Source organism: Herpailurus yagouaroundi, unplaced genomic scaffold, assembly GCF_014898765.1.
Source record: "Herpailurus yagouaroundi ecotype Mexico unplaced genomic scaffold, PumYag 29, whole genome shotgun sequence".
Classification (NCBI taxonomy): Eukaryota; Metazoa; Chordata; class Mammalia; order Carnivora; family Felidae; genus Herpailurus; species Herpailurus yagouaroundi.
In genome coordinates, this window is record NW_024412377.1 from 10,936,204 (window position 1) to 10,962,360 (window position 26,157).

Consider the following 26,157-nt stretch of genomic DNA (forward strand, 5'->3'; position numbering starts at 1 on the left):
CCTGTGAGGTGCGGCACTGGGGTTAGGATGCTTGGTAAGGGTTGTGTGAGAGGCGCTGGACCCTCAAGTGGGGCTCCTGTTCCCATAGCATGGGGATCCAGGACTGCAGTCGCCGTGGTCCCTCTCCGAGGGCTCTGCTGCCAGGGCTTCGTGGGGTGGGGTGTGGGGGAGAGGCAGTGGAATGGTGGAAAGCACGTATTTTCTTATCTGGTAGCGATAGAAGGGGGATCTTCTTTTCAGATCCTTGTAGATTGGGATCTACAGCTGGGGCTTACTGCTTCTTCCTGTTTCTGTCCTTGGATGTGCTGCCTCCTCATTTGTCCGGGGCCCATAGCACTTTGTGCTGCTAACGGGACTTTGCATACTATGCCTGGCTATATAGGTATTTATAAACTTGTCTTCTTGAGAGCCACTGTGGCACCTAATTGCTCTTTGTGTTTGCCCGACTGACATCTCCGTCCACACCAGATGGACTTGAGATGTAATCTGTCTTTGTCGATGGATCCTGTGAATTACCCAGTGACAGCAGTGAGTTGCTGAGACTAGATTGCCTCCATTCAAGAGCTTTGAAGGGACCTTAAGGATGAAATTGCAGAACTCTTGGCTCTTATTTTGCCGTTTATAAATAGCCACTGTTTTAAAAAAAAAGCTTGGTGGTTTGCCAGCACGGAGCCTGGTATATTGGAAAGCAAAGTGGCCTGATGACGTGGGGGCATGGGTTCTGTGTTGAGCCCTTTCATGACCAGAGCGGAAACGCCGCTGTGTCTCTTGGACCTTGGGGTCCTCATCGCGATGTGTTTGTTGCTGTCTTTGTGCAGAGTCTCTGGTGACTGTCAGTATCATGCTTAATCCTGTTAAATTGGGTTCTTAGTATACAAGTATTCCACAGGCAGGAGAGATTTACTTAATGAAATTACACCATTAATTTAGCCATTCGTTGCTTCTGTGAATGATATATTGCAGCTGCTGGATTCTGTTATATTCTTCCCCAAAGTGCTGACTTTGATACTGTTTGCTTGGGTTGTCAGGCTGCAAATTTGGCTGGACTCAAGCTTCGAATCCGCCTCCTTTGCGGGGGTCTGCGACCTGAGTCTCAGTCACATACTTTATCTTCAGCCGAGGGCTTTCCCTGGACAAGTGAGGCTCAGGGGAGAGCCAGAAATTTGGGCCAAAATGATACCCAGAACTTGGGGCTCCCCTGCTCCTTTCCGCAGTTTCTCCCCAGCTACTGGGGTTGCCCTGACCTGTGTTCTGGTGTTAGCAGCTCCACGTGGCTTAGCCTGGGCCCTGTCCTCAGGCTAAAAGCCCCGGTCAGATGCTGGTCAGATGCTCCCCGTGCCATTCCTTTCTTTCCAGGTGGGTCTCCTGCTCTTGGGCACCCTGCAGGGCCTTGAGACGGTTGAGTTGTACAGCTTTCCTCTGTGGCAGGGCTGGTCCCGTAGGGGCTGTTCAGACCTGCCACGGTGGAGGCCCTGTTCGTTCAGCGAGTGCTTCCCTTGCTCTCATCCCAGGTCTGCATCTTGTGTTGTGTTACCAAGCTGCCGTTCTGGAGCGTTCCTTGTACTATTGTGGCAAAAACAAGCAGGAAAATAGCGATGGGCCAGTGGTCTTTTATTTTTCCTAGAGACTGCTCAGCCAGAAATGATAGTTACTGGTTTTGATGAGGATGGCCAGCATCCTGAACCTAGATTTCCTCTGTTAGAGACCTCCAGGGGAACTATCCTGAGGCATTATTATGGGAATGAACATTTTTTGCCCCAGACTCCCATTTGGGCATTTGCCCTAGTGAGCTGGGCCAGACACATTGGGCTGCATGAATACCTTTTGCTCAGATGGATGTTGGCTTGGCCTAAATTGCTTGCTGTGTGCTTCTTTTCCATGATACCTCCACTTGCCTTCTGCAATATTGGGCATGGGGAGAGTTGGTTCACACAGAGAAGAGGGCCTTTACAGGTGGCATTGGGCCATTTTACCCCAGTAGCCAGTGACATTCCTCCAGGCGGGGCATGACCCAGAAAGCCTGGAAGGATAGAGCCTAGAGGGAGCTGTGGCCAGTCCCCAGCTATTTATAATTCCTGCTCTTCTCCTTGCCACTGTTTATTTTTAACCATTGTGGGTTCTGATAGGAGGAGACTTTGAGCTCCCCCTACGGGCTTCAGTGTGCACCAGCTGCAGTGTTTAAAATGTGATATTGTTGTTTTATTTGCCAGTGTTTACAGTAATCTACAGGATTCAAGTGAAGATTTTTGAAATCATCCGGACTGGTTTCATACCCTGTGTTTTTTGGGGACTAGATCTTTATTGCTACAAATGACCCGGAGCCTGTTTGGTACGGGATCCTCTGGGTCTGTGTGCAAATCATTATTTGCCATTAAAATAGAAGATAATTCTGTGATCAGAGTCTTTTCCTTCATAGAATTCAGATCCTTTCAAATGATATTTCTAAAGTTGATTTAATGGGTGTGAATAAAGCTGCTATATTGGGAAAGGATAGAATGGGTAAGAAATGAAATGTCACTCAAGCAACCTAGTAATTTGATTTTCTCCTTATGTATTTCAGGGTTTCGAAAAAACGATGAAATGAAAGCTATGGATGTTTTGCCAATTTTAAAGGAAAAAGTTGCATACCTTTCAGGTAAAGTTGAACTTTCTGATCTGTGTTACTGTTCCTTTTGACTGCTTCTGATACAGTATCAGAGTCTGAAATCCTAAACTAACGCCCCTGCCACATGCATGGAAGTGCTGATGTTCCAGTGGATTTTTAAATTTTTAAATTTTTTTTTCTTTTTTTTCAACGTTTTATTTATTTTTGGGACAGAGAGAGACAGAGCATGAACGGGGGAGGGGCAGAGAGAGAGGGAGACACAGAATCGGAAACAGGCTCCAGGCTCCGAGCCATCAGCCCAGAGCCTGACGCGGGACTCGAACTCACGGACCGCGAGATCGTGACCTGGCTGAAGTCGGACGCTTAGCCGACTGCGCCACCCAGGCGCCCCAAGTGGATTTTTAACTGCTTTGTTCTTGTAGTATTTTCCTGAGAAGTTAGTGCCAAGAGCATTTTCTTCTAGCTTGTAGGCACACTAAGTCAAATAGCATTGGTGATTAAAATATGTTTGTGTCTTTCATTCAGCAAACATTTGGTTGTTTTTCACTTATTCAGTTAAGTAAAACAACTGATTGTTTAGAAGTCCATCGTCTCCCTGAAAGTGATGGGAATATGACCTTATGTGGATGTGTCCTGAATTCTTACCTTGTTTTTTTTTTTTTGTTTTTTTTTTTTTGTCCCCTAGTCCTGGGGTTCCTAGAGCCCATGTTGTGGACCATCAAAGCCCCAGTGATCTCTACCAACCTGGTCCTCCACTTACCTGTAATACTTGTGCTGGGGTTGGGGGTGCCTGGCCCCCTGCAGTGTGGTGACAGTCTAGATCTGTCTCTCAGGTTTGGAGCATCTGACTTCCTCCACACATAGGGAGTCAGCTCTAGGGCTTTTTTGGGCTGTCTCTTTGGGGGCTCCCTCCTACATGAACAGAGGAGCCATTGGGGACTTGACCTTTTTGGCACAAGTTCATTTGTTGCAAAACCAAGGTTTACAGATTTTTCTGCTCTGTTACAGCAGGAAGTAAATGTGTGGATTGCCATGTGCTTTTAGACAGTCTTCCTGTATGTGTTTCCCCTGATAATTTTTTATCTTTCTCAAACAGGCATGATATGCTGATCTGAGTCTCCTTTTGAACACATTTTATTTTAAATGTATAATGCTGCCAGCTGCTATTATGTGTTAGGTGTGTCCTTTTGGCATGTGGGACTGGTCTATATTTAGGGTGCAGCTCCCTGTGGTGCTGTTACTAATCACACCTTTATGGCCAGTGGTGTTTCCTGGCACCTCGTAAACACTCTTTGATGATTTGGCTGAAGTGAATCTAATTCAGAATATATTTGGAAGGTTGATAGAAGTTTGTGAAAAGAATGACACTTCAGCTAGTTGAGAATATATGCTACAAGAGAAAACAAAAGTAAAGAAACCTCTCCTTGCTTATAATACACCAAGTTTTTAAAGTACCCTTTGCTCTTTCCTAATCATTTACCGACAAACTGCATAATGTGGACGCATGCCACAGTTTGTCAGTTCCTGATTTGTAGCTTACAGATGGATTTTAAAGTTAATATAATGAGAAGCCTCTGCTTACAAATAATAGAGGCATCAGTAAGAAGGCTCAAAGCCAGTTCACGTGTTCCTCAGTTCTTTATTTTTAAAGTTGATCTGTGGTGAGAGAGCTTGATTCTTTGGTTAAGCTCCTGGAGACAGGCACGTAAAGAACGGGAGGCTAGGGTTGCTGATTTTTATTTATACTCATTCCTTATTAGGCTCTTAATACAGAATATCTCATTTGATGTTTCCTTTTTTTTTTTTTTTAATTTTTTTTTCAACGTTTTATTTATTTTTGGGACAGAGAGAGACAGAGCATGAACGGGGGAGGGGCAGAGAGAGAGGGAGACACAGAATCGGAAACAGGCTCCAGGCTCTGAGCCATCAGCCCAGAGCCTGATGCGGGGCTCGAACTCACGGAGTGCGAGATCGTGACCTGGCTGAAGTCGGACGCTTAACTGACTGCGCCACCCAGGCGCCCCTGATGTTTCCTTTTTTTAAGGCTTTATTTATTTTGAGAGACAGAGAACAAGCAGGGGGTGGGGCAGGGGTGGAGAGAGAGGGAGAGAGAAGGAGAATCCCAAACAGGCTCCACGCTGTCAGTGCAGAGCCCATTGTGGGGCTCGATCCCACAAACGATGAGATCATGACCTGAGCTAGATCAAAGTCAGATGCTTAACCGACTAAGCCACTTAGGTACCCCTCATTTGATGTTGTTGTTGTTGTTGTTGTTGTTGTTGTTGTTGTTGTTGTTGTTTTTATCTAAGTTACTATCAAAGCTGAAACTATTTCCCTTTAAACTAATTGAAGGAATAAAGTCATTTGTCTTTCAGAGTTTATCCTGACTACTCAAACCTTAAATTCTTCAAGGTTAATTAAAATTGGGTCTTTTTAGTGGGGAGGGAAGTTCACTGTAGCAAACTAGTACAGAACTTTAAAAATATTAGAGACGGTAGTCACCAGCTGTGTCAGGGAAATGATTGGTGGGTGCCACCACAATTGTAGAGTATTTCCTACTTTATAACCAGAATTGGTGAGTTATGTTAGCATGATATCATTTGCTGATTTTCTTAGGCTTGCTGTTATTTTGCTTAGGAAGGAAAAATGGAAAAAAAGCACTAACTTAAAAACAAATTTGTTACTTTTGCATGGTGATTTTTTTTTTTTATGTGAAAGGTTGACAATGAAGGAGTAAACTTCTGAAAAATTTATACCTCTAATCCTGTTTAGTAAAATCTGTTTTATTGAGATATAATCCACATACCATAAAATCTGTCCTTTAAACGTATATGATTTGGTGGATTTTAGGGTATTCACAAGGTTGTGAAACCATCACCATGGTCTAATCCCGGAACACTTTGCCTCCGAAAGAGCCCCTACCCGGTCCCCATTTCTTCTACTGCTGGGCTCCCAACTGCCAGTCTACTTCTTGCTCTGATCCTGTTTTTAAAAGTATTAGGGGATATTTATTGTGGTGCATTTGTAAAAGCTCTCCATAAGAGTAGTTTTTAGTAAATTAAATCTAAATGGAATAACCAGGGCTTTGAAAAAGCAGGCCAAAAGATCAGTGATTCTGGGAGTTACTTATTAGGTCAAAATCTCTAAAAAAAAAAAAAAAAAAAAAAAAAAAAAAAAAAAAAAAAAAAAAAAACAAAAAAAAAAAAAAAAAAAAAAAAAAAAAAAAAAAAAAAAAAAAAAAACAAAAAAACCCAGTAGGGATTCTTTGAACTTGAATATTTCTGATCCTCAGTCTCCTCGCCAGCTACTGTAAAAAGCAGATACGTAAGAGAGCAAAGTACTTACCAGCTCCTGCAGACGGTGTGTTAAATGAGGTTAGATGACAAACCTGATTTCATGCTTCAGGTCAGAAGTAGGGGCAATAAAAGAAGTGTTTTATAGTTTATATTTAACATTTTATTTAATGTATATGTTAATGTATAATACATACCATGTATATGTATACTCAACCACTAATGTGATTCCTATGCCATTGGGGTTTGGACCTCAGAAGAATTCACTGACCACCACCAGAGTTAAGAACACTTTTTTCCCCTTTTTATCATAAAACATTTCAGCATCCAAAAGGAGAGAGAATAGTATAATGAATTTCCATGAATCCATGGGTCACTCATCTATATTCCTTTAAAAAAACCTCAGTACGATTAACGGCTTTAAAAAATGGGCAGTAATTCTTTAATATGAAAAGAGGCCAGGCAATATTCAAACATCCTTGCTTGTCTCACAATTTGTTTTATAGGATATACATTGCAATTGGTTCTTCTGACTGTTTCTCTCAATCTATAGGTTCTTATTCCTTATCCTTGTATTTATCTTATCCCCTGTGTTAATTATTAGGTGAGGAAATGGTGTTTTCCTGTAGAGTTCCCTACATTGTAGCTTTTGCTGGTTGCACCTGTGGGTGGTCAGTTACTATGCTCTCCTTCCCCTGTCTTTCCTGTAAACTAGGAGCTGGGTCTTGAGACTTGATCAGACCTAGCTTAGATTTTGCAGGAAGAAGGCAAAAATCAAGAATCCTTACTGGGTGGTGGTGGGTAGTCCTACTGGGAGTTGTATTTGTGTGTGGTGCAGGGTGGGGTGGGGGTTGGCTGTTTCTTTTTCTTTGATGTTAAGCATTCATTGATGATCATGGTTTAGAATCTGGTATTTTATTATAGTTCATTATGTAATGCAAAATGGTGACATTCTAATTGCATCCTTTTTTTTTTTTTTTTTTTTTTGAGAGAGGGAGAGGGAGAGAGCATTCGTGCACCTATAAGCAGGGGAGGGGCCGAAGGAGAGGAAGAGAGAGAATCCTAAGCAGGCTCTCCACTCAGTGTGGAGCCCGACTCAGGGCACAATCTTATGACCAAAAGATTGTGACCTGAGCCAAAATTGTGAGTTGGGTGCTTAACTGACAGAGCCACCCAGGCACCCCACATCCTTTGTTCTTTATCGGTTTGGATATTCTACAAGAGAAGTGTCCCTTCATCAGTTTCTTGGTTACCCTGAGAACACATTTAATACAAGAAAAGTAGGAAAAATGATTGATTCTTATCAGTTTTCAGACGAATGTAAAATGACCGTTAGTCATTTCAGACTGATAAAAAAAAAAAACCTGTGATTTTTAATATTTGATGTGTTTCAATTACAGTTTTTTTCATCTCTTATGAAGTTAAATTTTTCTCTTCTCTGGGGCACCTAAGTGGCTCTGTTGGTTGAACGTCCAACTTTGGCGTGGGTCATAATCTTGGGGTTGAGTGGGTTACTATCTCTGCTCCCCCTGTGGACACATCCAGGCAATATGTGTATATATATTGTGTGTATATGTATATTTTCTTTTTTTTTTTAATTTTTAAAAAAAATTTTTTTTTCAACATTTATTTATTTTTGGGACAGACAGAGACAGAGCATGAACGGGGGAGGGGCAGAGAGAGAGGGAGACACAGAATCGGAAACAGGCTCCAGGCTCCGAGCCATCAGCCCAGAGCCTGACGCGGGGCTCGAACTCACGGACCGCGAGATCGTGACCTGGCTGAAGTCGGACGCTTAACCAACTGCGCCACCCAGGCGCCCTATGTATATTTTCTTAATAAGAAAAGATGTCATGACTTTATACTAAAGTTTCTAATGCAAATTTAGGATTACAGGTATCATATGTTTCTTTGATTTTACATTTGTGTCTCCTTTTCTTTATAGTGAAAATCTTAGTGCCTGCCCTCATCAACATAATTGCGTGTTTATGTTGTAATGCCGATGTTACTGCTACACTATGAGACCCTGAATGTAATTTGATACTTCTGTTCTTGTTTTATTGTCCTAAGGGTATATGCCCCTGGGAACATACAGTCCTGCTGCTGTGTCATGAAAGCCCATAGAATATGGGATTGTCTCTGTGCGGCAAGTTACTGCCAACTTGAAACTCCACATCATTTGTTTCGTTTCATTTTACATTTTTAAAGCTTAAAAAAACAACCACCCCGTCTTGCTTCAATGTGCACATCATTCCAGGCTTAAAATCTAAAAAAAGTTAAAATACAGAGAAATGTTTCTCTCCCTGCCTTTTCTACTGTACCTTCCCTCCTCCACCAAAAGAAACCTGTTTTTGTTTTTGTTTTGTTTAGTTTGTTTGTTTGTTTGTTTGTTTGTTTTCCTTACCCTTGTAAAATATGAGCACTTCTTTCTCTCCATCTGTTCTCCCCTCCCCTCCCGGAGGGAAATAGTAATGTAGCCATGCACCATTTTTTCTGCTTGCTGTTTCACTGAACCAGTAGTCTGGAGAAGAGAGACTTAGTACAGAGGGGCCACACCATTTTACAGTTGTATGAACTCTGTTGTTGTGTGTCTGTACCATACTTGGTTCAGTCTGTTGCCTGCTGATAGACATTAGGGTTGCTTTTTTGGAAGAAATTGTTCTAGGGATGGCAAGGTGAACATCATTCACCTTTGCAAGTGAGAGTAGGATTTGATTGGCCAGAGGTTTGCTGTTCCTATTGGACTACTCACCACTGTTCCTCTTGGTTCAGTTTTGCAGAGTTCTACATTTTCTGGAAAGGGAAGGGGGTACCTCCCGTCCATCTTGGGTATTCCGTTAGCATCTGGCACAGTCCGAAGCCATAATGACAGACCAGAGGGCTGGGTATTGCCAGAGGCTTTCCAAGTGCTGCATCCAGAGTCCCTGTAGAGTCTTCCTTTGAAATACTCTGTAAACCGGTTCCTAGTTGTCAGGACTTGGCTGCAGGAGGCAAGCATGTGAATGTAGGGGGCTGTGGAGCCAGTGTGGGCCTTGGCTGCTCCTAGAGCGAGGTGGGGGGCAGTGGACACCTCGTAACAGAGTTTGGTTAGTTGATGGCAGACTTAATTCATGGGAGCCACAATTTCTCACAAATTATGCCTTTTCAGAGCTTTCCTTTGTAAAATCTGCTTTTCGTGATCTGCTGTGAGTTAGCCTGCTCCTTGGGGGATGGGGGTGTAAAGAATCTGGGGCTGTAATCCAGAAATTCAAATAAGGACCATACAGAGAGAAATATAGTTGATTCACTGAGATTTACATGATACTCCTCAAAGTAAGTATGCCTTCCTTACAAGAAAAGTTTATTCTAACTGGATGAAAGGTGAGTTCCTAATTGATGTAAAGAAGAAGAGGCAACTCTGAATCCAGTTGCTTTTGTGGTCATTCTGGGCCACGTTGCTCCAGAGCCCATGTCCCCTGGAGTGTCACCTTTTAGACAAGAAAATAAGTGTCTCTGGGTTTCAGGAAGTGTCACACAGACACTTGAAGCTATAATGCTGGACTTCCTCAGCCTTCCTTCCCATGTGGACAGGAACCTTAGCACCTGTGTTTCTATAGGAATGTTCATTAGGCACATCTGTTTTTAACTTCCTGATATCCGACAGTAGGTATTTTTAATTCACTTCATGTAGAATCCATTCATTCCGCAAATACTGATTTATTGAGTGTACTTTTTGTTCCAGTGTCTTCCTCGGCCTTGAAAGTATATACTGATGTCAGTGAGTGAACAAACAACACCTGCCTCCATAGAGCTTCCATTTAGTCAGCGACACAGACAAACAAAAAGATTGTGTAAACCCCGTAGCTTACCACAAGGTGAGAGGTGCCTTACAGAAATAAAATGGAGAACGGGGAGAGGAAGGACAGTTTCTGTAGGAATTGAACGTACAACAGTGTCATTACGAACAAAAACTATACTTTCTCTTTCTTTCTTATTCTGTTTTTGTTTTTGTTTTTGTTTTAATTAACACAGCATTTGGGTAGGCAATCCTTAACAAGCTGTTCATTTTTGATCATAGACATGTAGCAATCCAGGGACTGTGACCCATTCATTCTTAGACATCCTGGACATTGGTACGTGCAGGAAATCGTGCAGGAAATGGATTTCCTGCCCTTTGCTTTTCCCTGTAGAAACTAAGGCAGTGCGTTTCCTGTCTATAAACTAGGACTGACGTGTCCCACCTGCCTGCCCCTGAGGCTGCAGGTCAACGTCAGATACACACTCGTACATCCGGTAAGTGAAGCTTTGCTGAGTTAGAGCATCATGCTTGTTACTAGTTCAGGAACAAGAACTTTAAAGTTGTAATTCTGCTTCATAACCCAGACAATGTTCCTGTGGTGTATCTTCTGCCTTTGTGACACTGGCACCAGGTTAAATCTTGGAGAGTATAACCCAAACAGGCGTATGTGGCAATGATTTTAAGCCCGTTAGAGGCTCACGGTGCTTCTTTGATACTGTGTTTCATGGGTTGTAAGATTTTTTTTTTTTTTTAACTTCTTGGGAGGGGGTGTGGTCAGCAGATGGGTGATTGACATGTGCCTGTCGCTGACACACCACAGATTGGAAGATGCACCCCGATGCAGGGAGGTTAGCAGGTGAAAACAATTATTACTTAAATAGAGAATATGTGGTTTTTACTTCGTAAGTGACTTTTGTTGAAGTTTTAAAACTATCCCGGTGAGTTTTCTGAAGCTCTGTTATGGGAAAAGGAAAAAGGTAAAGTGAGTATTTTTTTTGCTCTTAGAGTTCAAGTTTGGGTGTAAATAAGGTTTTTCTTTAGGACACAAGTGAGAGCCTAGTTGGGGGATGAGCTTGCTGGTGAGTCTCAGGGGACTCTTCCTTAGTGCTGCCAGCTTGGGGGGGAATCTGGATGACAGGCGAAGCAGAACAGAGGCGGTCAGGACTCCTCACACTTGGCATTTACTTCTTGGTGAAACAGAATGGCACTTTCCCACACGAGTGTCTTTGATGGGCGGTTTTGGGTTCAACTTTTGGCGCCCATGGTGGCGCGTATGGCCTTGCTTGCTTTGTGAGATACGATGACCCAGAGGGAGGAGTTGATCATGGGTCACGGTCATCTCGTCTCTCTGCTGAATCAGATATTGTTTTGCATTTAAAAAGTTCAGAATGTTGGCCCAGGAAGATGTTAGATGCTATTCTCTTTACCGAAAGTGGGGTGAATGTTTTCAGCCAAATATCCTAGTACATTTTTAAGAACTCAAATTTCTGTATGTGGATCTGCAGTATTTTTGACCAAGGAGATTGATTCTCTTTTGAAAAGTATCAAAGATGTTGGGAGACCAAAAAAAAAGAAAAAAAATACTGAAGTTGTTGCCTGTCTTATCCCGGGGATAAGCGGTAATCCCCCAAAATACCATTGGCCCTCATCAGTATTACCCTAAAAATCCTGTCTGATGTTTCAGAAGGTCACTTGGTGATGACATTCTGGCTTTTATAACAGTGCTGCTTCTTACTTTTAATAGTACCTTTCGTTCATAAAGAAGCTTAGGAACCATCATTCAGTTGTCCTTCTGCACATTTTTGCTACTTTAGAGAGAATTAAAGCTACTAGTGTGAAAAATTTTGTAAGTTCTTGTCAGGGCAAAGTACCCAGATTGTGACCATGTGGCATAGCCCCCTTGTCTTTTTTTTTTAATTGTTTATTTTAAGTAATCTCTACACTAAATGTGGGACTCAAACTCATGACCCCTAGACCAGGAGTTCTGGGCACTTCTGACTGAGCCAGCCAGCACCCCTCCCCCCATCCTTATTGAAGCTTTAGTATCTTTAATTATAAAGCTGGAATGATAAAACCTCTTAATGCGGTCGTCATGATGTTGAAATCCGAGCCCGCATGTTAAGGACTGGAATCCATATGTAGCATGTATCAGTGGCTATGATTTAGTATTGTTCCCATTTAATACTTGAATTACTGGATTTGTAAATAACAACACTTTTCTGGACTGCATGACCAAATAGTACATGTGGATCATTTTAAGTGTTCAGAATCAGAATTGAGTTTCATTATTGTTGAGAGGCACTATTAATCATTCTAGGAAATGGTAAAAACCCAAATTGGTGAAATGTGTTTTTAAAATTCCAACATCTTGTGCTGAACACTTCTTTGGCTTTTCTAAAAAGAAAGAATCTGGCTTTCTGTTGTTAGTGTTTGTTTGCTTGCTTTTTAATTTTACCTCTGCTGATGAAGTAAATAAGATGAGAAAATAATTGAGAGTTTCATGTTGTGACTTGAAGTTTGAGATCTTACTGCGGTTCCTCTGAAGACAGATAGATGATCAGAGCTGTAAAACTAAGGAAGGATCTGCTTGGGAAGGCTAGATTTTCCTTTTCTGTTGTAATTTGTGAAAACAGTGAGAGAAGTAATAAAATATATCTAGAAATTTCACCAAAAATATTGAGTCATACCAACAGACTTCATTAGGATTTTCAGTGTGTTAATGAGGGCCACACCTGCCTGTCACCCGAGGTTTGTACTTAGTATGTGACATAATTTTTCTAAACACCTTAAGGTAACTTAGTTCTGTTGTAACATTCTCAAATGCCAATCAGTCTGTGTGTGTGTGTGTGTGTGTGTGTGTGTGTGTGTGTGTGTGTGTGGCTTTGTGTGTGTGTGTGGCTTTGTGTGAGAGGTTGGTGAAGCTTGACTGCTGGGGTCAGGTACTGCCCTGGAACAGGGAAGATGCCCTAGATCCCAGATTATAGAAAGTCACCATCCAGGATAACGTTTGGAGACCATTCTGTCTCTTTCTTGCAAGACCTACAACCCAGTTTGGTTGAGAGCTTAGCATGCTGGGGAGGGCAGGATGGGGGCAGCTTGGGGGAGAACAAGAGGTGAGGTGTGGGGAGGTGCTGGTTTAAGGTGAATGAAGCACATATGTGTGGAAATGTATTCCCTGCAGACGTAAAGTTAAAGAAAGCAGGAAGCACGCAGGAAGACAAAGACGGGGCCTTCTGTGATGGCTTCCCAGGTGACAGGCAGCACTCAGACATGTTCTTCTTCAGAATCCCAGGAGGGGATGAAGTAGCCCATCCACGTCTCTGCCAAAGCAAGGGCTCTTGCCTTTTGCTCCATCCTTCCTGGCCATGCAGTTGGTGGAGGGACAACGTTACATGAGTGGTTCGGTGACGACGATGGACCTCCGGTGGCATGAAGAGTCCTGTCCTCTCTGTTTCTGTCTAAGTGTGCTCCAAATGTTTGTTTTTCAGGTGGCAGAGATAAACGTGGAGGTCCCATTTTAACGTTTCCAGCCCGCAGCAATCATGATAGAATACGACAGGAGGACCTCAGGAGACTGATTTCGTATCTAGCCTGTATCCCTAGGTAAGTTCCGTGTGGTTCATGGTTACTCAGTGTTGCCACCGTCCCAAGACATGTGACTTGAATTCCAAGCAGACGAAACAGTACAGAACTAAAATCATGATCTTTCTCCCTTTTTATTTTAAAGACTCTGGTTTTTTTTTTTTTTTTTTTTAACATTTGTTTTTGAGAGAGAGTGCACAAGCAGAGGAGGGACAAAGAGAGAGGGGGGACAGAGGATCTGAAGCGGGCTCTGCACTGACAGCAATGAGCCCCGTGTGGGGCTTGAACTCACGAGCTGTGAGACGATGCATGACCTGAGCTGAGGTTGGATGCTCAGCTGACTGGGCCACCTAGGCGCCCCTTGATCTTTCTCCTTATTTCCATTTTGTGACCATTCTGTCCTGTATACAGCACTTCTGGGTGTGGAGATGAGAAGCATGTGTCTTTCTTGAAGAGCTTCGTGTGGAGGTGATGGAGTTGGGACGCCCACGAGGCTGGGATTAGGATGTGGTGCTGGAGGTGGACAGTCATCGGTGAATCTGGTACCAGCACGCAGTGTGCTGTAAGACCAGAAATGGAATGCTGTTTCTAAAAATGTGTTTGTCTTCAGGCTCAGCTTCAGGGCTTTTTTTTTTTTTTTTTTTTTTCTTTTTTCGAAGTTTATTTATTTTGAGAGACAGAGGGAGAGAGTGAGTGTGTGTGAACGGAGGAGGGGCAGGGAGAAAGAGAATCCCACGCAGGATCCCCGCTATCAGCGTGGAGCCTGATGCGGGGCTCGAACTCATGAACTGTGAGATCATGACCTGAGCCGAAATCCAGAGCCAGATGCTTAACTGACTGAGCTACCCAGGTACCTGTGAGCTTCAGTTTCTTTCTTAAAAGTATTCTCTTGATTTTGTGGCATGATGTTTGGTGGGGCTTTAAAAATCTTTACCAGGTGATATGCCACGTTTGGGAATCCCCATTCAGTTGGAGACCCCATTAGTGATAGGGTGGTTTAGTGTGGATTCTGAAGAACACTAAGAACAGGCAAAGCTGTATTTTCCAGGTGATTTTTTTGGAGAAGGAATACCTCTGTGATATAGTCCAGGGATTTAGGCATGTCTGCAGAAGAGAGATTGCGTGTGTTTGGGTTGGAGGGGTGTTTCCCTGTGAGGAAAAGGAAAGGCATGTGCTAAAAGGGGCATAATCAGCGTGCTGGAATACGAGGAGGCCAAACGAGGACGTGTGGAGGAGAACTCGGTCATTATATAGGCTACAGTAGACAGTCACTTTAATGAACGTGTTATGCAAGAGAATGATGAGAGCTGGTCAGTAGCAGCGTCAATGGGGTCTCAAAGGTGGAGGTGACTGTCATGGATCTGCCACAGCACGTGGGTTGGGACACTCCTGGCCTATTTAGGTTGACACCAACAAAGGAAGACAGCAGTGCCCATTTGTAACCCATCCTTGCTGTGGCTGAGGAAAGTCAGCTTTTGCTGTTGACGGTCTGGCCTGCTGAGGAAGTTGGTGGGTTTTCCGGTTTGGGCATCCTTTATGAGACAGCAGTCACTTTGCATCATCAAGGACAAAGTGATGTATGGAAGAACTCACTCTTTCCTCCTACTCTGGTATTTTCTTGGGCTGTTGAACTGTTGACACCGTGAGTTAGAAAGGGGTTTAGAAGTTTTGGTCTACTCGCTATCATTTATAAATAGCACTTACAGTTGACGAGCACCGTTTACGGAGTTCTTCTGTGTGTGCTCGGTGCTGGACTCATGGTGGAAGAAGAAACAAATTCAGAGGACGGTGTAAAAAATAAATCTCTGCCAACCAAAGTGATACTCATCACATAGTATAATAAGAAAGCTGAATTTGGCATATATCCAGCTTAGTTTTGAAAACATTAACATAGTGGAATGGCTGTGTGTAACTTTGGCAACTTGCTATCTGGTTTTAAAATCTGTGTCGATTGTAAATATTAAAATTGGTTCTATTTCACTGACATTGTAAAAAAAAAAATTGATCCACGTGTATTTTGGATCATCTGCATGACCCACCTAAACCTACCAAACTTGGTCGTGGAAAATTGTGAGTGTATACAAAAGTAGTGAGAATAGTGTAGTGAGCTCCAGCTTCAGTGATGATCAGATTTTGTCAGTCTTGTTTTTCTCTGACCCTCCCCCCCCCCAGAATATTTTATAAAAAACCCCAAGAATCCTGTCATTTCACTTACAGGTACTGAAGCGTATTGAAGGGTGAACCTTCTGCTGTTGAGCACAGTCACTTTTATTTCATTGCCTGGGTTTGCTTTTGTATTTACGATTCCCAGTGACAGGAAACATCCTTTGCCTGACTTGGTAAATGATGAGATAAGTGGGATGAACGTGTAAATGACCCATTTCTCAAGTGATAGTGGGCAAATTTCACAGTGGTCCAAATAGAGAAAGGGGACAAAAAAATGAGTCCTCTGTGCCCCTTGCGTGGGTCTACCCGGACCAGACATGAGCTGCTCTGTCTCCCTGGAGTGCTGGGTAGCAGGAACATTGTTCTGGTTTAGCCAAACAGGAGGGTCCATAAAACCACTCTCAGACTAACGGTGTGCAGATTTTTTCCACTGGTGGGTTTGCTTGCGGTTAACTCTGATTATCTGTTGCTATAGTTTCAGAGTGGCATGAATCATTCTGGGAGTCATGAGACTTCTTTTACCTGTCCGTTACTCCTGGTGGTTTCTGGGATGTGAAGGTAGCTACCTTTTGCTGTCCCTCAAGCTGGGCAGTCTCAGGGCCCTGCATTCCCGGATGTGGAGAAGTGTGCCATCCAAACAGCACGGGCAGCAGAGTCGGACCAGCTGTGACGTGTCCCAAGCACATTACTTTTATCAGTTTTCTGATGTACAGAATGTGGTAGTAACGTGGGATCATTGTGAGTAATGACTGAGGATACTTAACGTCCGTGCCCAGGGCAATGCCTGACACAGGGTCGCTACCTCAGAAACAGTCCGATAATCTCCATCATCTCTACACACTCTTCCGTTTTCCTTCCTTTATTTTTCGTTTGGTTGTGTGCTCTAGAGCTGGGTTATCTTGTTTTTCTTCTGCACGTGCCTCTTAAAAGGTGGCCCTCGAAGATCAACACGAAGTGAGCTGAGCAGTGCTGAGGAGTTTGAGGATTACTTGGGTCACCTTCTCTGCCCTTCCTCCCCCCCCTTTTTTTTTTTTTATAAGCAATTGAAGTAATAGAGTAAATGTCATGGAATTAGTTTGCAAGGAAATTTTTCCATTAACTGTGTGTAGGAGAAACAAGTCTCACTAGAAATTCTTGCTGGTATAATTGGGATTCCCACACAGTGATGAGAATAACCTCAGTCTTGGTACATCTCTAGGTGTTTATTGCTCTTATTGTTTGAAATACACGCAACTAATTATGTTCTAGATCGTCTTACCTTCTTTAGGATGATTTATAGTGGCTCCATGGATAAGTCACCTCAACTCTCTTGTAACTGGTGAAGTAATATGAAGACTTTTGACTGATTCATTCATGAACATTCACATAAAAAGCTACTTTCTTCGTCTAGAAACTGAAGAGCGTTTCTCTCTTTCAGAGACCAGCATTGAAAAGGGACCTTAGTTGTATCTAAAATTGCCTTATCTCACAGATAAAATGAGGCTCTTAGGTGAAACTGCTGAAGTAACTGGTTGACAGCCGCACTTTCCCATGAGCGCTGTCTTCCGGGAAGGGCCGCGTGGACCCCTTCCCTTGTACACAGCTGCCCGCATTGGTTAGCTGCTCATAAATACACCTGGGTTCGGGAGCCTGCAAATCTTCCTTTCTTTTTTTCCTTTTTTTTTTCCTCTCCATGTTTGTTTGTTTTGAGAGAGAAGAGAGAACGAGTCGGGGAGAGGCAGACAGAGAGGGAGAGAGAGAATTCCAGGCAGGCTCTTCACTGGAGACGTGGAGTCTGATGCAGGTCTCGATCTCAGGAACCGTGAGATCATGACCTGAGCCAAGAACAAGAGTCAGATGTTCAACTGACTGAGCCACCCGGGTGCTCCACAAGTCACTGCTTTCTTAATAAGGACTGGCTTTTAACTGGGTAAAGAGACAGATTGTAAGGATGTGCACTCCCAGCCCAGTTCACGTGCTGTTTCATTACTTGAAAAGCCACTGGGTGGTTGGTTTGATTGTGGAGGAGGGTGGATAGCGAGTCCTTTTGTAAACTGGGCCAGCTCAAGTACCTTCTGGTTGTGGTGTTCCCTGACTTGTTCCTGTCGTTGAGCCTGGAGTTACTCCGGATTCCCTTTCAAGCGGAGGGTGCGGTTTTCTGTGCACGCTTGCGTAGCGCTCTGTGAGGAGAGGCACAGGCTGCCGGAGAACTGGCCCGGATGTGGTGAGGGCCGATGCCCCGAGGGCAGCCCGGCAGATGGCACCCACTGAGGCCCGAAGGGCCCGGCTGCACTGCACAGTCGCCCTTCTTTGTTGTGTGGCTGCAGGTAGAGCGTCCGCAGTGGGATGTCCCTCTGGGGCAGGCTCCCTCTGCTCAGGCAGAGCCCGAAGAAGTCCGGAATGCTCCCGGTGACTTGGGAGATTTTGGGAGACATTTCTGGAAGCCCCGTTTGCTTCTAGGATTTGTGAAGGAGGCCTGTGCTGTTCTCTCGTTTGTGGCCCGGGACCTACTTGAGACAGGGAGACATGATACCAGGAGGGTCGTGTGAGCCGAGTGTTAACTCATTAGGAGTTTTTATTCACGTGCAGTTGTAGACGGAAGTGCATCAAAGCATTCCTAGCAGTTTCCACCTCTGAGTGAGAAGCTAGGCCTCTGATCAGCCTTGTCATCTCTTGGTGGATTTCCACACCATGTTTCTGGGGCCTGAGCCACCACCCACGCAGGGTCTGTCTCCACAGACTGTTTGAAATGTTTTGTGACACGCCTGTTACATGGATGTAGCTGTGACAGGAACTTTGCATCTGTGAAATTGGGAACAACGGCTACTCTGATGCATCAAGATAAGGAAAGGAATGGTGTCTACATGCACGCGTTCATGTGGGGAGGGGGAGGGGAAGGTAGAGGGTGAACTTATGCAGTAGAACATGAAACTGGTTTGTTTGTTTGTTTGTTTGTTTGTTTGTTTGTTTGAGAGAGAGCGCAAGCAGGGGAGAGGGGCAGAGGGCGAGAGAGAGTGTGAAGCCGGCTCCACGCTCAGCATGGAGCCCGACTCGGGGCTCAATCCCACGACCCTGGGATCATGACCTGAACCAGTATCAAGAGTCAGACGCCCAGCCGCCTGAGCCACCCAGGCAGCCCAGCAATTGGTTTTAGTTTTGACTTAATTTGTTTTCGCTTTTTAACTTCACGTAAATGGTAGCAATTAGTTCTCTTGAGTTTTAATTTATGAACTGTAACTGTATGAATTTATAACTATAAATGGTTACTAGTTTCTCAGGTGATTACCCGAGACAGAGAAATGTCAGGTGTCTTTCCTGTAGGCCCGTACGTTCACGTTGGGTGAAAACCCAAGTTAGTCACTGCGCGGTTGGGGTCGTAGGTGTGATTCCAGGTGACCTCAGCGGCGGTCACGATCTGGCTCATGTCTGACCGGGATCAGCCGCCTGCACGGACTGCGTGTGTCCACCACAAGACAGCTAGGATGACGGCCCTTCCGCAAGGGTGAGCCTGCTCTGAAGTCTCTGGAGAGCTTCCGCATGAACACCGGAGTTCTCACCGAGTGCGACTGAGGATTTGTAACCTATCTTCAAGGGCGATTTAACTCTGGATATTCTTTATTACAGAAGTGCATTACATATACTTCCCATGTACCCAGGGGTTGAGATTTAATAGAACTACTAATAATTATGAGCAACTGGCTTTTTTGTTTGTTTAAACTTGCCAGAATGCGGAGGGGAGTGCTGAGGGCTGGTATGTCACTGCTGCAACCCGGTGAAAAAGACAAATAAGTCTCAGTATCACCATGAAAATCTGTTTACCACCAAAACCCCACCAGAAGGGTGCCAAGGACCCTCAGGGAACCTCCGAGATAGCTCAGAGGCCCGAGCCAGTGACAGGGGACAAAATGGGACATTGGAAAGTTCCAGTGCACTGGGATGGGTGGTTTCCGTACCTGGGAGGCTCTTGCGACTGCTGTTCTTTGACCTGTGACCTTCCCCACCTGGGCTCTGTGCACCTGTCAGGGGTCTGTCCCTACTGGTGCTCACCAGGGACCTTTGCTGTAATAGTTACTAGGCAATGGGTGCGATCACTTAATACACAAAAGACGAGCAATTCCCTCCCCACCAGCCCACCTGACTGTACGGAGCCCCACAGACGGGAGTCAGCCTCACCTGGTGGGACTCAGAGAAAGGGTCGCATGGCTTAAACCTATTTTTTCCTTCTCTCCAGTGAAGAAGTCTGCAAGCGAGGATTCACGGTGATCGTGGACATGCGCGGGTCCAAGTGGGACTCCATTAAGCCTCTTCTGAAGATACTGCAGGAGTCCTTTCCCTGCTGCATCCATGTTGCCCTGATAATCAAGCCAGACAACTTTTGGCAGAAACAGAGGACTAATTTTGGCAGTTCTAAATTTGAATTTGAGGTAACTTCCATGTGTAGCCGGACCAATTAAACCAATAGGTGTGGTTTCTTGAAAGTGGACTTTTCCTCCTCATTTTAGATATCAGATTTTTAAAGCCACATATTAAATGGGAGCTGCACATCTTGTTACATGTGGCATGTAAAATTAGTTATTGCGTAAAACAACAAAAATGGGTTCGTTTATCCCGTTACCCTACTGGATTATTTTTCCCGAGGGAGATACAGGCTCCAGTCCTCTTGGTTTTGGGTGGTGGGGCTGCTGAGGTACAGGGTGTGTAGCATAGGACAAGGTTCCCTTTTCGCCTGATAAAATAGCTTTACCTTCCAGTACTGGTGGCTCTGTGTGGCCTCAGATTCATTATCCTTGCCTCCGTCTTAGAAATAAGGGAACATCGTGGAGACATTCCCAGCTTCACATGTCCGGAAGAAACGGAGTTTTTACCTTGTCCTTGCTAAATGGAGAGAATGATCTGTTAGGTATTTCATATATCAGCTCTCTCATTTATGAGAAGGGAGATAGTCCTCTAAAAATGACACCGAGTGCCAAATTCAACAGCGCATACGGTCGCGGTCTCCCAGACGGTGCACAAAACAAAAGCCTCAGCCTGTTGCTAATTTAACTTCCCTTCCCACTGACACCTCTCCTTCAGCTAACCAAGGCTCTGACAAGGCTTTGGTGCAGTTCGTGTAATGAAATGGTTATGGGAAGAAAGTATTCTGGCCAGCTTGAAAATTGATTCATGCCCTGTTCTGTAATAGAGTGTTTTCTAATAAGATGTAATGATTTTTGGTTGAATAGATTGCTTCTCTTAGCACCTTTGCCCAGACAGTAGGTTTTAGTGATGTATTCATGTGTGTCGATAAGGTAAACAACAACAATAGTATTAAGCACATCACACAGTATTAATTCTCAAGCTTTATGTTACCTGTTAACTTCTCAAAGTGTTTTCACATGGGTATTACTTACATTTTAAAATCTTCTTCCGTGGTACCGATTTTCAATCTGATATCGGAGTTTAGTTTTAATTTGAAACTACATTCAAGAAATGTAGGTAAAAGATGAAACCAGTAAGCCCTTATTTTCACATGGTAAAGAGTGATTTTGGATGACAGTTGATTGGGTCTTATTATTTTCTTAACACAGAATTATTTTTATTATTATTAACACAGAATTATTTTCTTAACACAGCGGGTTGTCTTTAATTACACACGTTTTAAGCAGAAATAACGGTTTAGCAATATAATGCGTGCACGTTTTTGCTGGTCTAATTTTGATCTCTCCTTCTGGGCCTTTAAAGTTACCTGTACCAGCTTTTCTACTGAGCTTATTGTCTCTACATTGTTACCAGCCTCGGCCTCTCTCTGTGAAGTGATTAGATCCGTGGGTGTTATTAAAAGTCTGAGCAAATGAGACAGGAATGAACCTACAGTCAATTGCAGGCCAACACGCTGGGCTGGGAGCAGCCTGTCTTTCTAGCTCAGTTTGTTGCTTTTTGCAGGTTCTCATGCCAGCCATCCTGGAGTCGATGCACTCCTAAGTCTCTCTAAGGCCGGAGGTGACAGAGGTGGGGCTAAACCAGCCTTCCTCTGTTTTGTTTTTTGCTTCTGGGCCACAAATCTTTTTTTCCTTTCACTTTGTCTTTGCATTTCATGACTCCTCTCCCACTCCCTGTGTTTCCCTTGAGGCACGGTATTGGTAGTAACCCTGCAGCAGCATGTGGTATAGGTTGGGTGAGGTTAATCTGATTTTTGCTTAGATTGTAAAGGATGAAAACTTCGTCACTGTTAGATTGGAAAGTACAACGCTTATACTAAGAACTGTGGCAGATCATTGCAATGAATGAAACTCTCCCTCTGTCTTTAGCTTTGTGACAGGAGTTTCCGCCCCTTCTGGCTACTTCTGTATATTCTGTAAAATTTAAAAAAGCCATTCATATCCTAGCATCCACTATGTGATGGGAGGTGAAGTTAGGACAGGGTGAGTGGTAATGGTGGTCCGGTGGGAGCGCTGTTTATCATTTAATGACCAGCTCACAAATCATTGTCCTGAGAGGGAGGACATTAGCTTGATGGTAGATAGGAGGAGGCCTCTACGGTGTTTTCTGTTGGGAGTGAGGTGGTAGAGTGGTGTGCATGAGAAAGAGTGCATTGATGAAGTAAAATTGGCAAATCCTCTGCTCTGTTTTGCAATTTAAGACATTTCCTGGTAATTGTGCCTAAGGTAGTGGGTTAATTTCCACATTCTTGGAAAGAAATCCAGGCTCTTTAGCTCTCCTGAAATACATATCCTGTAATTTTAGGAGTTCTGACTAACGTGTTGCTCTACTAGATTTATCTTTCACTGACTATACTGGTAATGTTTCTTTCATCTACATTTATTTTTTGTGGGGCCAGAACAAGGTATGTTTTCTATAGATTAAGTTTGAAAATATCTGAGTAAGTATTGCAGATTGCATTATGATAAGGCCACGTAGACTTGGTTCATCTTCTCATACATGATTTTTTTTCCTCTTAAGACAAATATGGTCTCTTTAGAAGGCCTTACCAAAGTAGTTGATCCTTCTCAGCTCACCCCCGAGTTTGATGGCTGCTTGGAGTACAACCATGAAGAATGGATTGAAATCAGAGTTGCTTTTGAAGACTACATTAGCAATGCGACCCACATGCTGTCTCGGCTGGAGGAACTTCAGGACATCCTAGCCAAGAAGGAATTGCCTCAGGATTTAGAGGGGGCTCGGAATATGATCGAGGAGCATTCGCAGCTGAAGAAGAAGGTGATTAAAGCCCCCATAGAAGACTTGGATTTAGAGGGACAGAAGCTGCTGCAGAGGATTCAGAGCAGTGACAGCTTTCCCAAAAAGAACTCCGGCTCGGGCAACGCGGACCTGCAGAGCCTCCTACCCAAGGTGTCTGCCATGTTGGACCGGCTGCACTCAACTCGGCAGCACCTGCATCAGATGTGGCACGTGAGGAAGCTGAAGCTGGACCAGTGCTTTCAGCTGAGGCTGTTTGAACAGGATGCCGAGAAGGTAAAGGAGCAGGGAGAGGGAAGCTAAAATGAAGCCTGGAGGGGGAGGCCTCCTGGTTCACTGGGGCCGGCAGCCAGGGCCGCCTTGGTCGGGAGAAAGGGCCAAGGAAGGGTAAGCCACTCTCACGGCGTTGTTTCAGAACTCGCCAAGTGTCACTTCAGAGATCCGCCCTAAGTCTCCCTCCCTGTTTTCCTCCTTGGGCGGGCCAGTGCTATTTTAGGAACTCTGAGTTATTAATTACTGGCAGTTTGCTTTAGGATAACCGTAGGATGAATGAGAATGGTATCTCTAGTTAAAAGAGTGAACATTTTATAGAATTAGGTTATTGAAAGCGATAATTGTGTACGTGTTTTGCTAATAACTGCTCTTCACTCCTCTCTAGGTAGTGACAGAACACCGTTCAGATCTATCACTATGTTTTTAAAATAAAAGATGAATAATGTGTTAAAAATAATGGCTTCTGGGAAATATGGGCAGTGATTACTGACGGTCTCCTTTTATTCTTGTGCTCCAGACAAAATAACCCGTCCAAGCAAATGTTTGTGTTACAGGCTCAGTCTTAGCAATGTGGAAACACTTATTTATAGGACTGTGTTGTAAGCCATGAATATGAGTGAATTGATCTCTCTTAATTTGAGCCCATTGAATTTTTTTCATGGACAGGAGAATATTTTTAAAGCAAAAACCAAAAACAAAAAAACGGTATCACAAACCTTTGTTTCAAACAGTGACAAGCCACTACCGTTGTTTGGCAAGCTTTTAATATATCTGTCAGTGTACTTCTGTTTAAAGAAGTGCCTTGTCAAAGATGCTAGAAAATCTTCCTTTCAATTACTAGAAAAACAGGTGACTGTCTGGGATTCTGGTTCAAGTCATGATACCAGGACTAATTGATAATTACTCCTTTTTCCTTAAAGGTTTTCCTTGTGAACAGCATAATTGTCATCCTTTTCCAGGTAGTATCTGTATTGACCCTTGAGAGGGATGTCATCATTAAATTTTTTCTCCAGTCCTTTTTATTTTTATGACAGATTTCATTGTTTGCATTTGCACAGCTTTTAAAATACTGTTTGCACTAAAGCGCATATGATCTTGTAGTCGCTGGAATTGCTGTCGGTAATCTGTGGGCATCGCAAAACTGGTCCACATACCTGTAAGTCCCTAATTTCACCCAACAGGTCTTTAATTGAAGAGCAGTGCTTTCATCAGCCTGAGGGATTTGAATACCTCCTTAAAGAGTAGCATCTGCTCCTTACATCCTCGTCAAAGGAACGCAGTAGACATAAGATTTTCTCATAGACCCTGCAGGTTCCGAACTGCTTACTTTGTAGAAGTCAAGGATCTTTTGGACCCAAATCCCCGAGAGGTTATCAGAGGAATGACACTGCCCTTGATTGCCTTGGTCCTGCTCCTGGGCCTGTGCCAGTCGCTTCTCTTCCGGAGTGATTTCAGGTTTGTTTTTTTTTTTTCATTCTGGTAGATGTTTGACTGGATCACACACAACAAGGGCCTGTTTCTGAACAGCTACACCGAGATTGGGACCAGCCATCCTCACGCAATGGAGCTCCAGACACAGCACAACCACTTTGCCATGAACTGTATGGTAAGACGCTGTCAGAACAGACGTAGCTTGTGTGTGCGAGTATTTTAGCAGACGGGCGGTGTTTACACAGATGGTGTCCCAGTGCACTGCCAGGAGGCCGTGCAGGGCCTTTGGAGCTACCGATTCGGTGGTCGCAGCTGACCTCCAGGTGTGGGAAGTTCTCAGTGTTGGCGGTATCCACGGCGTCTTTTAAGTTTTAAACGAGCAAAAATGTGAAAACAAACAAACCGGTAGAACTCGAACTGGTTACTTGGCCGGTTCAACATGGATGATTTTGATGCTAGCTTGTGTGCTGTCCCTCTTAGGAGCCTACAGGGGCCCCAGAAAGGCTCCTCAGTGACCACGTGACTCTCCCGAGAGCCACTGTCGCTGGGCTGGCTGCCCTTCCCGAGGAAGAAGTAAGCCAGCCTGCCTGCTGTCTGCCTCAGGGCGCACTCCAGTTCTCCTGAAACGTGACGTTTCCTTCCAAGCTGAACTGAAGTAGTGGGGTCCGGACATGAGCCGTGCCTGGAGCTCCCTGGCTCTGTTTGGGGTTGATGTCCCCGATTCCCGTGGCCTGTCGTGACCAGATGGGGGGTTGTTGTAGGACTATTAAGCAAAACAGCAGAAGACCAATGAATTTTAAGTAGCACTTTTGTTACATTTTTGGAGTTACTACAACGAAAATATTCTATATTCTATAGAATATATTCTATAGCATATATGTTCTATATCCTATAGCATATATGTTCTTTCTATAGACAGTTAAGCTTCTAGAAATTTTCTTTTCAGGGACAAAGAGTTTTGGTTTGGACTTTGAGCCAGTCTGTGAGAATTAACCACTCGTGGACCTTATAGCTTTTTTTTTTTTTTTTTTTTTTTTTTACAGAGCACTGAAGCAATATAAAGATGGGCTTTTTTTTTTATTAATTAAGATACCACTTAATTGAAGTTTGGTCAACTAAATGCTCCAATTTAGGTAGTTTCAAAGATAACATTTAGCAATAAAATTTTTGTAGTAGACACCATCAGAAAAGTTTGATATCTGTTCTGGGGTTTGAGGTAAGAGAATTTCTGGTTTAAATGATCAAACCTGGGCATAGATGAGGAGAGCCAAAATGTTACCTTTGGAGGAAGCTTCTTAGAATATCTTCCCAAGAAATTTTTATCAGGTTTTCAGACCATTCTGACCCTGCAGCCACAGGCAGTAGGCATGCAAATCCACTGTATCACATGCTTTAAAAACAAGAAATGCTAACATACACTTCAAACAAACGAGGACACGCAATGTCTTCTCACCCCACCCACCATTATTAGTGGCACATTTAGGATCGAGAAGATGTGAGCGTGGTGTGGAAGGCAGCAGTGTGGGGCGGGAATGCAGAGTTTTCTCATCTGTAAAGTGGGGATTATAGCTGCCTTCCCTGGAGTTCTGTTATTTTATTTCCTCTCTATCTGTAAAATACTAAGACAATGCTGAACACATAGTAAGTAAGTACTTGATAAATGGTGATTATTAGCAGTCGCGTTATCACCAATTAAAAGCACTGTTAAACTTTGGGGAGCACCTGAGTGGCTCTGTCAGTTGAGCGTCTGACTCTTGATTTTGGCTTAAGTCATGATCCCAGGGTCGAGGGACTGAGCCCTGTGTCAGGCTTCGTGCTGGGAGAGAGAGGGAGGGAGAGAGAGAGAGAGGGAGGGAGAGAGAGAGAGGGGGGGG

General features: G+C 43.9%; 1 protein-coding gene across 2 annotated transcripts in view; it reads left to right on the forward strand.

Annotated features, from left to right (window-relative positions):
- The first annotated feature begins 2,560 nt into the window (after nucleotides 1–2,560).
- The window catches only part of TRIO (trio Rho guanine nucleotide exchange factor), a 234,913-nt gene continuing 211,316 nt past the window's right edge, over nucleotides 2,561–26,157 (forward strand). For both annotated transcript variants that reach the window (XM_040494140.1, XM_040494134.1), the window contains exons 1-5: nucleotides 2,561–2,635; nucleotides 13,165–13,279; nucleotides 19,635–19,827; nucleotides 22,343–22,855; nucleotides 24,336–24,458. In XM_040494140.1, coding sequence (XP_040350074.1) covers nucleotides 2,581–2,635; nucleotides 13,165–13,279; nucleotides 19,635–19,827; nucleotides 22,343–22,855; nucleotides 24,336–24,458 — 999 coding nt within the window. In that variant the 5' untranslated portion in view covers nucleotides 2,561–2,580. The remainder of the gene's footprint in view (nucleotides 2,636–13,164; nucleotides 13,280–19,634; nucleotides 19,828–22,342; nucleotides 22,856–24,335; nucleotides 24,459–26,157) is intronic.